The following is an 11,408-nucleotide window of genomic DNA, read 5'->3' on the forward strand; positions in this document are numbered from 1 at the left end:
CACTTGGGAGACAACTTGTTCTCCAACTCGTAAGGATGAGCCTTCCTCATGACCAGGTTGCCAACTTGGAATTATCGCGGCTTTACCTTAGATTTATACTAATGCTCCACTCTCCTCTTCACAACTTCGGCCTTTATCCTTGCTTCCTCTCTGGCCTCATCCAATAGGTCTAGATTTACCCTTCTTTCCCCATTGGATTCTTCTGCCACAAAGCTTAGGAAACGCGGAGAACTCTCGTGGATCTCTACTGGGATCACGGCATCTGACCCGTACACTAGGCTGAATGGCGTCTCCATGGTGGAAGATTGAGGTGTGGTGTGGTAAGCCCACACTATTCTTGGTACTTCTTCCGCTCACGCCACTTTAGCCTTCTCAAGCCTTCTCTTCAATCCCCTTAGCAAAACTCTATTCGCTGACTCGACCTACCCATTCGTCTGGGGGTGTTCGACTGATGCAAACACCTGCTTGATTCCTACTTCTGCACATAGCTTCCCCAACTGTTGGCTCGCAAACTGAGTGCCATTATCTGAGATGAGACGCCTCAACACCCCGAAGCGACACACAATGTTCTTCCAAACAAACTGTTGTACCTTGTGCGCAATGATCAGTGCCACTGGTTCTGCCTCTATCCACTTCGTGAAGTACTCGATGGCGACTATCAAATACTTCATCTGCCTTATCGCCAGAGGGAAAGGCCCCAGAATATCGATTCCCCATGTGCGGAAGGGCCATGGGCTGTAAATCGATCTCAGCTCCTCTGGGGAGCCTTATGCCAGTCTGCATGCATCTGGCATTGCTTGCATCGCTGGGCGTATCTTACACAATCTTCCCTCACTGATGGCCAATAAAACCTTGCGTGAATCACATTGGAAGCTAATGATCTTCCCCCCACGTGGCTTCCGCAAATCCCCTCGTGAAGCTCTGGCATGATCCTCGTACACTCGTCGCCACTCACACATGTCAGAATTGGGTATGTGAACCCATGCCTAAATAGTACTCCATCAACAAGAGTGTACCTTGCAGAATTCTTCTTTATCCTTTTTCCCTTTCCGGGCTCTGCTGGGAGAACCCCATCTGCAATGTAACGCCTGTAAGGCATCATCCACGTTTCGCCTTCCTCCAAGGCACATACTTGCACACACTTCTCTCCTTCGGGCGAGGCCGCATAGGTGCTGATGCGGGGTGCCCTCGCCGTATCTTGAATCAAAGAGCGATGGCTCCTTCGCTTTCCTCTTGCTGTGCTAATGTGAAAAACATCCACCCTGTTGTCTGTCACAAACTTTCACGGCATTTTGAGTGTCTCTTGGATGACTGTCCTATGCCTTCCCCCTTGCATGAGCTGGCCAGCTTGGCGAGTAGGTCAGCTCTGGCATTTTGTTCTCTAGGGACATGCACCAGCTCAAACGCAGCGAAAGCTCCCTTCAATACTTCGACGTACCTTAAGTACGCAGCCATCTGTGGGTCCTTTGCCTGGTACTCCCCTGTTACTTGTCCTGCGACCAACTGGGAATCACTCTTCGCCAAGAGGCTTTGAGCACCCATTTCTTTGGCCAAGAGCATTCCAACAATCAGCACCTCGTATTCTGCTTGGTTATCGCTTGCTTTGAAGGCGAAGCGTAAGGCTTGCTCGGTCAACACTCCGTTAGGCCCCTCCAAGATTATTCCAGCGCCACTCCTCTGTTGGTTGGAGGACCCATCCACTGAGAGCATCCATTGTGATCCTAACTCTACCTCTTGAGGGCCTCCTCCCGGTGAGAGCTCTACGACAAATCCGCATAGACTTGCCCCTTGATGGATCCCCTGGGTTCGTACTGGATATCAAACTGTGATAGCTCCACCGCCCAGCGAACCATCCTCCCAGCTACATCTGGCTTCTGAAGTACTTTCTGGATAAGGAGGTTCGTCATCACCACCACTATGAAACTGTGAAAATAATGGCGGAGCCTCCTGGCTGAGAACACTACTGTTAATGCTGCCTTCTCCAGCGACTGGTATCTCAATTCTGGGCCTTGCAAGGCCTTGCTTACGAAGTAGATGGGCCTCTGCACTTGGTCTTGCTCCTGGACCAGCACAGAGCTGATGGCCCACTCTGTTACTGCAAAGTACAATCGAAGGGGGACGCCTGCACGCGGCTTGCAAAGCACAGGTGGCATCGCCAAGTACTCCTTCAATTTGAGGAACGCTGCTTCACACTCATCTGTCCATGCAAAACGGCTATTCCTCTTGAGGCACTGGAAATAGGGGTGGCCCTTCTTGCCTCCCACAGATACGAACCTTGACAAAGCTGCCATCCGCCCAGTCAGCTGCTGTACTTCTTTCACCGAAGTTGGGCTCCTCATGGCAATAATAGCTGCGCACTTGTCAAGGTTTGCCTCTATCCCCCTCTCTGTAAGCATTAAGCCTGAGAATTTCCCCGCCTCGACGCCAAAAACGAATTTTTCCGGGTTTAACTTGAGGCGGTACTTTGATATGGTAGCGAATAACTCTTCTAGATTCGCTGCGTGCTGCCCTGTCTCATGCGAAGTCACCACCATGTCATCTACGTAGGCCTGCACGCTCCTTCCCAGCATAGGTGCAAGGATCTTGTCCATTAGCCTTTGCTAGGTGGCGCCTGCATTCTTCAGCCCAAATGGCATCACCTTATAACAGTAACTGCATGTCTCTATCATGAACGCCGTTTTATACTCATCTCTTGGGTGCATCTAGATCTGATTGTAACCTGAGAATGCGTCCAAGAAACTCAATATTTTGCAACCCGAGGCGCTGTCCACCAATGCGTCGATGTTGGGCAGCGGGTACGAATCTTTGGGGCACGCCTTGTTCAAATCTGTGAATTCGACGCTCATCCTCCACTTCCCATTCGCCTTCTTGACTAGAACCACGTTGGCCAACCACTTAGGGTATTGTATCTCCCTGATGTGCCCGGCGCTTAGCAACTTCTGCGTCTCTTCCTTCACGACAAGGCATCGCTCTTCGTTGAACTTCCTTCTTGTCTATCGTACAGGGCGAACCTTGGCATTCATGGTAAGATGGTGGCACAAAAAATCAGGGTCGATGCCCGGCATATCTGCAGCGGTCCACGCAAATGCATCTAAGTGGTGTGAGATCACTGCTGCCACTTCATCTTGTTCTTCTTGGCTCAACAAACGCCCCAGCTTGAACACCTTACCTCCTATCTGCCTTTCCACCACATTGTCCACTGGTTGGGGTCGCCTATCCCGCGTGCTCTCTGCGCGAGACTCATTTCTGTGATCTTCTTCTATAGGCGTCATGATATGATTCCACAAGCAAGATATACTTGATTCTTTGACATTTTATGGAATCAACTTGAGTTGGAGAATGAATAGGCACTTTTAATAGAATTGGATCAATGTTCTATGTTTCAAGAACTCACCAAAACTTGCACCAAACACCAAACTCACATGGAAGATCCATTTCTTGCCAATTGAACCGATTAAAAGGTGCACAAATGTAAATGAACCAAATAGAAAGCTTCAAAAATTGAATTGAACCGAACAAATCAAGCTAGAAAAGAGATGAACCGAACATAAAGTGAAAAGGAAACAAAGCACTGAATAGAATGAATCTAAGACATGTTTAGATGTTCGTAAAGCATGGAAAATGAAATGAAAGATGGAGAAGAGAGGAACTTATGAGAATGGAGAGCTTGGTTGATGGTCACGCCACTTGAAGTGTGAAGGCTCCAAGATAAGTGAGCAAATGCCGCCACTTGAGAGAACCAAGGCACTCAAAATAAGACAAGGTAGAGGAGAAGACCTGGCAGCTTCATCTTCATGTGGCGTGTGGAGGCCACTGCTCTCAGCCTATTCGGCGCTGGTCTTCCCAACAAAATGTTGTAAGCTGAATTGGCGTTGACTACCAAGTAACGAATGCTCTCTGTACGGGACACCGTTCCATCTGTGAACGTCGTCCTCAGCTCCAAGTAACCTCGTACTTCCACCTGGTCCCCTGTGAACCCGTACAAGCAACCATTGTAGGGCCTCAACAAGTCAGGGGACAACTGCAATTTATTGAACGTCGACCAAAACATGACATCTGCAGAATTGCCCTGGTCGACGAGCACCCTATGCTCCTTCCTCCCAGCCGTGACAACCGAAATGACTACTGGGTCATTGTCATGTGGGACAACATCCCGTAGGTCTGCCCTTGTGAACACAAGGTTCGACTCCCATTGATCATCTGAACCCCCCTCAACAACTGAGTTCACTGCCCTCACATACCTCTTGCGTTGAGAGGCAATGGGCCCTCCTCCAGAGAAGCCACCAGAAATGGTGTGCACCTCTCCATGGATTGGCATTTCATGCGCCTGATCCTCCTCTGGTACCGCCAGGGCTGTGGTCGCGGCAGACCCAGCAAGATAAACCTTCAGGAAACCATTCTTCACAAGCTCATCCAACTGATAGCCCAGCGCCAAGCAGTTGTTGATAGGGTGCCTGAACGCCTCGTGGAACTCGCACCACGACTCTTTGTGAGGTCCCAGCACCTTGTCAGACTTCACCGGTGGACTCAACCTGTCAGCTATGTTGGGTACAACGATGAGGTCTTTTAGCTCCACCATAAAATTATGCCTCAGTGGTCTATTTCCTTCCCTCGCTGGCCTGTTTCCCTCTGCTCAACCCCTGGGCTGGGGCCTCCTTGCCTCGTAGGGGCGCTTCCTGTCTTGGCTCTTCCTTCCTGTCGTGGTCTCGTTGAACCTGGCGGGTTGCGCACGCGTCTGCATTCTTAGGCGCGTGGGCGCAACACTTGTACGTTTCTCGTACACTTCACCCTCAGAGGAGATGTGTTCCACCACGCGACGCCTTATCTCAGCGAAAGTTTTGGGGCGGTTGCAGATGATTGATTCGCAGAAAGGCCCGGGGCACATCCTCTCTCTGAATGCGTATATGATCATGGGCTCTTCTGTGGTCCCAACCTTCACCACTTGCGCCCCGAAACAGTTTATGTATTCCTTCAAGGTCTCGCCTTGATACTGCTTCACGTCGAATAGGTCATATGAAACTGGGGGTGGAGCCCTGTTGGCTAGATACTACTCTCTGAATAACTGCGAAAGCTGTGCAAAAGACGTGATATGACCCTCTGGGAGGCTGATGAACCAGTCCATGGCCATCCCAGTCAAGGTGCTCATGAAGAGCTTGCACCTTACGGTGTCGGAGCTGCCTACCAGCATCATCTGCGTGTGGAACGCAGTGAGATACACCTCAGGGTCCTCCATCCCTGTGAACGTCACCTTGGGCCCAGTGAATGTGTTAGGGATCACCGTCTCCAGGATTTGCTGCGAGAACGGCGTAGTGAACTCCCTTGGTGGAGTGAAATGCTCAGGCTCATCTACGTCGCGCTGTCCTGCGTTGTTGCGCCACCCACGGCGCAACTCCTCATTCATGCGACAAAGTTCCTCATTTATCGCCTGAGACGCCGCAGGATCCCCCTGCATGCGCTCTTGTTCAGCCTTCGACGCTGCCATCGCTTCTTGCAATCCCTGCATCATACCCATGAGTTGTTGCATGGTCATCTCTTCACTCCCAGCGCGCGTCGAACCTTGTCTTGTGGACCTCATCATCTGGAACTTCTTCTAGCTGTCGTGCAACTCCAACGGCTAAAGGAACTCGAACTCGAACGAACACGATCGCACAGCAACTCAACCAAAAGCAATCGGTGAAAACTACACCAATTTCTCAATGAACAATGGCTCTTAGTAAAATCTCGAGGAAACTGGGTTGGAAACTACAACTGGAACTGAATTCTTGCGGTGGGACTGAAGTTTTAGATCGGCCCCACGGTGGGCGCCAAATGTTACCGCCGGTTGACCAGGGATGTCTTTGTGCTTGGCTTGTCCTCGCGAGCTAGGGCACCTTCGTTCTGCACCGTCTGTGAGTACCTGAAAAGAAGTGGACAAAGGGGCGTCCTCGCGGCCGTTTGCACTCCGACGATCAAGTCAGCTAGCGAGAAACATCAAAAGGGTGACACACCTCCGTATCGGAACACCATGAATGGATGCTCTGAAGGTGGTCAAATAACTCAGTAACTGAATTCCTCCCTAATTTCCTGTGCGTACAGTGGGTTCCCGAGCAAGCAACTAGAGTGTGTCTGTATACTGTGAAAACTGGATCAAAATTCGGATCCCCCCGTCCCAAACCGTCTAAGGCCTCTTTTAAACGTCTAAAGCATTTAAAGTGTCTTAAAGGGCATTTAAAGCGTATAAAAACGTTCAACGCGTTTAAAACTTTCAAAGCATTTAAAGCGTTTAAAGTGCTTTAAAGCGTTTGAAACGTAAACTAAATTAAAGCATACCTTAGCGAACTTTCAGGAAAACATTGATGTTTCAGTGCTTACTGCCACATGTTCTTCTGACTTGATTGCTACTCTACGTAGAGGGCCCTACAGCGTCGTAACCCAACTTAGGGTTAATCCATCGTGCAAGCCCTCCTTTCTCGAAGTGCATCTGGTGCAAGGGGGTGACTTTCTGGGTGCCAACTCATGCGTCCCAACCTCTAGTCACTCGCCCTGGGAGTATATCCACCTTCCTCTCGTACCACGCACCTGGTTCGCCCCTGGGCGTGGCCCTCTCATAGGTCGTATCTGTCCCAGGGGTCTCCTAGAGGTGGCGTAGGTACTTCACAAGTCAGGTTACTCCTCACTGGTACTAGGAATATGGCCTTGAAGCCACCTTTCTCCTCTCTTTATTACTGTTCAGAGGTACTGAGACCTCTCGTGGTGTCGCCCCCTCCACGGTCTTTCCTACCCATGGGTATCGGGGGGTGACACCGTCGATGTCTCATCTTGGCGACGCCTCAACCTGGCGACGCCTACACCTGGCGACGCCTGACCTTAGCGACGCCTACCCCTGGCGACGCCTTAAGCGGTCAACTTGTTGACTTTCTTCCCTTGGGTCCCCTTGAGGGGTCCCACCATACTTTGACTTTGACTTTGGTCAACGCGCGGGGACAGGACGGTACAATATTAATCTTGTGAAAACATGAGCCAAGACACTCCTTATATAGCAAGTGAAGGTCGGTTTACATCCAAGCAAAAGGAGGGAAATTCAAACTACACTAATTGAAATTGGCGCCTCAAATGGGAGTACATGGAAGGCATGTTCAAGGATCTAGAATGTGCAAGGATTCTAGAACGTGCGCTCCAATTGGGTTTGCCTTGGACCGGCCTAGGTTTAATTAGAAGTTTAGGAAACTCTGATTTAAACCTAGGTTGGTATTTTAGGTACCAATCTTCATTTTAACAAAAATTAAAAAAGAAATTTCCTATGCTAATTTAGACAAGAATTTAAATGCTACTCTACACTAGAGTCTATGGCATCTTGAACATGTATAAGAAGGTTTCTCTACCATCAGTAGAAGTATTTCAGTCTTCTTGAAGCTTCTTAGGCATGACTCTAGTGGTTGGCCCAATTCTACACTTTGGTGGGCTTGCATTTGAGTTGGTGCTTGGGCCTCTTCCATCAAGGGTGGTAAGGGATAGAGTATAAACTTCTTTTCTTTATGAGTGAAAGTTATCTCATTGGTAAAACCATTGTGCATAGTTTTCTTATCAAATTGCCAAGGTCTACCCAACAAAATATGACAAGCTTCCATGGGAACTACATCACATAAAACTTTATCTTTATAGTCTCCCACAGAGAGCTTGACTTTCACTTGCTTATCTACAATTAATTCTCCATCTTCATTTATCCACTAAAGTTTATAAGGTTTAGGATGGGGTATTAATTGTAGATTCAGCTTGTTAACCATCCTAATGCTACAATAATTGCAGCAAGAACAACTATCCACAATGAGAGAACACACATTTCCAAAACTTTACATCTCGTGTGGAAAATGTTCTCCCTTTGTGTCTCTTGGTCCATATTAGGTTGGTTGTTGAGGGTTCTACGGATCATCATTATCTCGCCCTCACATGGATATACCCCAATGCTATTTTCTTTTTCTTCTCCCCCACTACCTTCTTCACTTTGGCTACTATATTCATCCCTCCCTCTTAAGAGTATGGTTCTCCTATTTGGGCATTGGACAACTATATAACCTCTTCCAAATCATTTAAAACATTTGGTATTTCTTCTACGGGGCTGTAGGGTTATCACATCTTTAACTATATTTGTGGGAGTTTCTTTTGGTTTTCCCTCTATGGTTTCCTCCTTTTATGCTCTCTCTTGGGATAAGAGTTAGAATATGAACCTTCCCTACGACTTGAAGTTTTTCTCAAATTTGTTGTTCAACTTTGATAGAAAGTTGAATTTGTTGAATCAAGTGTATTCAAGCTTTGAAGAATCTAAACCCTTTGAAGGTTGATGAAAGGCTGGATGTGCTTGTTGTTGCTGAATTGTCTTTAGATAGGATCTGAGGTAGATTTTGTGTAAATCCACTCTTGATTGAATCCAAAGCATAAGCACTCTCAAACCTTTTAATTGAAATGAGTTTTTCAAACTAAGTGAAAAACAACTTGTTGTTTTATACTTAGGTGTTTTTAGAAAGGTTGAAAACTATTTTTGATGGTTGACTTGCTGTCAAACCAAAACAACCGATTGAATCATGAAAACAACGGATTGTTTGTTTTGGGACCATAACAGAAAACTGTTTTGTGCTTTAACTGAGCATTAAATGATTTTACAACTGTTTACGCTCCAGTTTTAAATGCTTTGACCAATCTTTAAATGCAATTAATAGTTTGTTAAGATTATGCAACAAACAACTTTGTTTTAATCACAGAAAAACATATTTGAGTTTTTCACAGATTTAGCTATTGAAAGATTGAGATTGCTGGATCAAATAAAGTGTAATATAGGATTTTCATCTTGTATTGATTTCAGATCTTTTCTGTAATAAGTGTTATCCTTTGTACTTTGAAAGAAACTCTGTGTGTATAGCTGAGAAGTGTTGTGTGTTCTTGAGGGGATCAAGATCAGCATTCTTAGTGGTGTTGTGACCAAAGGAAGTGTGTGTCTTGAGGGGATCAAGGTCACTTCTTTGGTTGTGTTGTAAGTAATCTAGGGTTGATTGCTTAGTGAATTCCCCAGTGGTTTATGGGAAGATGGATGTAGCTCTAGGTTAAGAGTGAACCAATATAAACCTCTGTGTGCATTCTCCCTATCCTTTAACTCTTTAATATCAGTTTTATATTTGTAAACTGGTATAAACAACCGATTGTTTTTGCGAAACAACCGATTGTTTTTCTGGTGCTGTGCTTTTTGCTTTGTGTTTTGGCAAACTGATTTATTAATCAAGTTATTCTTCAAGTAATTTCATTCTTGGCTTAAAAGTCTGCGAAAACCCTCTTTAAACCATTCACCCCCCGTCTAGTTTAAAGCCATACAATCTAACAATTTGCATTAAGAGCTTTGTACTTGAAAGTTAATCAAGTTTGATCCAAAAATCTTTTTCTATGGCTGGAAAACTATCTTTTGAGGAAGGTGTTTCAATCTATAAACCACCTTTATTCTGTGCATTGAATTACAAGTATTGGGATGCCAAAATGAAAATCTTTGTGGAATCTATTGATCAAGGAATTTGGGATTCAATCGAGTCCTTTCATTCCAAAGTTTAAAAAGAATGGTTCTTTGATTGCAAAACCTTGGTCCATGAAGAATGTAAAATGGCCAATCTTGATTGTACTGCTTAAAACATAATAGCTTTTGCACTAGATACTAATGAGTTTTTCAGGATATCAAAATGCAAAACTGCTAAAGAGATGTGGGACACACTCAAAGCTACTCATGGGAACATGAATGAATCAAAGGAAGGAAGGTCAAGAAGTCAAGTAAGAAGGAAAATAAGGTAAAACAGAAAAAGCCTCAACCTCTGCTTCATGGCCAGAAAGGAAGATGACTCAAGTAGTGTAAGTTCATCTAACTCCTCAAACTCTGAAAATTATAGTCAATTGCTTCAAGCCTTTCAAGAAACACATGAAGAAGCCAACCGATTGGCCCTCTTGAACAACTGGTAAAAGGGAATGAATAGCTGGCTTGAAAACAGAGTCAAAACACTGGAAGAGGAATTGGAAATTTCAAAAATAGATTTTGAAAACCTTGAAATTGTTTATAAAAACTCCTCTTGCAAGTGTGATACTCTTATTTGTGAAAATTGCGAAAATCTTGAAAGGAAAGTCCACTATCTGGTTAAAACTGTGGATAGCTTTCCAAAGGTCAATCCAACTTTGAGAATGTCTTGGCATCTCAAAATTGTGTTTTTGGAAAAGATGGATTGGGCTTTAACCCACAAAACAAGCAAGATAGATTTTCAAAGTCATTTTCGAAAATGCCAGAAAAACAACCGATTGGACCATCGAAACAACCTGTTGTTACATGCTTCTACTGCATGAAAAGAGGCCATTTTGTTAGGTTCTGTAAAATCAGAAAATATGTTGTTCCTAGAGGCTTTATGAAGTGAATTCCTAAGTGCAGTAAAGGTTCAGATGATGAATGTAAACCAAATGGACCCACATTCATAAGGGGACCAGATCTTTGTACTTGAAAATCTTCTTTGTAGGAAAACTTGGAGGAGAACATGCAACAATGGTACTTGGACAGTGGATGCTCCAAGCACATGACTGGAGACAAATCAAAGTTCCTGAGCATCTCCTTTAAGCAAGAAGGGCACGTTACCTATGGGTACAACAACAACAACAAGGGGAGGATTCTTGGGAGAGGATCCATAGGAGACAAAGATATCTTGGTCATCCATGATGTGCTCTATGTACAAGGTTTAAAACACAATCTGCTGAGCATTAGTCAATTGTGGGACAAGGGATTTCAAGTTATCTTCAAAACAAACACATATGAAATTTGTCTCCCCAACACTAAAGAGGCAATGTTGGTAGGTAAGAGAATCAATAATGTTTATCTTCTAGATATCTCTTCACCATGTTCAATTGGTTGTCTTCTATCCAAGCAAGATGAGTCTTGGCATAGAAGAGTTGCTCATATTCACATGAATCACTTGAACAAGCTAATTCAAGGGATCTTATGATTGGGCTACCAAAGCTCAAGTTTGAGAAGGATCATATTTATGAAGCTTGCCAAAAGGGGAAATAAGTGAAAAGCTATTTTAAAATAAAAAAAATGTTGTTTCTTCTTTAAAACCTCTTTAGCTACTTCATATGGATATTTTGGACCTTCAAGAACTATGAGCCTTGGTGGAAATTACTATGCTCTTGTTATTGTGGATGATTTTTCTAGGTTCACATGGACTCTCTTCCTGGAATCAAAAAGTGATGCCTTTTCTGCATTCAAGAAGCTTGCAAGAAGATTGCAAAACACAAAGAACAACAACATAGGCTCAATAAGAAGTGATCATGGAGGTGAATTCCAAAATGAAAAGTTCAGCAAGTTTTGTGAAAAGATGGGGATTCTGCATAATTTCTCTGCTCCAAGAACTCCACAACAG

At 45.0% G+C, this 11,408-nt stretch overlaps 3 protein-coding genes across 3 annotated transcripts; all 3 read right to left on the reverse strand.

The window, feature by feature from the left end:
* Nucleotides 1–748: 748 nt before the first annotated feature.
* On the reverse strand, nt 749–1,102 carry LOC137824984 (uncharacterized). The gene has a single exon (XM_068630657.1). The coding sequence runs from the start codon at nt 1,100–1,102 to the stop codon at nt 749–751; it is 354 nt and encodes a 117-aa protein (XP_068486758.1).
* A 170-nt stretch (nt 1,103–1,272) lies between these two features.
* LOC137824985 (uncharacterized) lies at nt 1,273–1,710 on the reverse strand. The gene has a single exon (XM_068630658.1). It carries the CDS (start codon nt 1,708–1,710, stop codon nt 1,273–1,275), a length of 438 nt encoding a protein of 145 aa, XP_068486759.1.
* Nucleotides 1,711–3,748: 2,038 nt separating this feature from the next.
* Nucleotides 3,749–4,579, reverse strand: LOC137824986 (uncharacterized). The gene has a single exon (XM_068630659.1). The coding sequence runs from the start codon at nt 4,577–4,579 to the stop codon at nt 3,749–3,751; it is 831 nt and encodes a 276-aa protein (XP_068486760.1).
* Between the last annotated feature and the right edge of the window lie 6,829 nt (nt 4,580–11,408).

The sequence above is a fragment of the Phaseolus vulgaris genome, chromosome 8 (assembly GCF_000499845.2).
Source record: "Phaseolus vulgaris cultivar G19833 chromosome 8, P. vulgaris v2.0, whole genome shotgun sequence".
NCBI classification, from domain to species: Eukaryota; Viridiplantae; Streptophyta; class Magnoliopsida; order Fabales; family Fabaceae; genus Phaseolus; species Phaseolus vulgaris.

Coding starts and splice junctions, on each gene's coding strand:
- LOC137824985 (XM_068630658.1), bottom strand. CDS start 1,710: ATGCTCTCAGTGGATGGGTCCTCCAACCAACAGAGGAGTGGCGCTGGA.
- LOC137824986 (XM_068630659.1), bottom strand. CDS start 4,579: ATGGTGGAGCTAAAAGACCTCATCGTTGTACCCAACATAGCTGACAGG.
- LOC137824984 (XM_068630657.1), bottom strand. CDS start 1,102: ATGATGCCTTACAGGCGTTACATTGCAGATGGGGTTCTCCCAGCAGAG.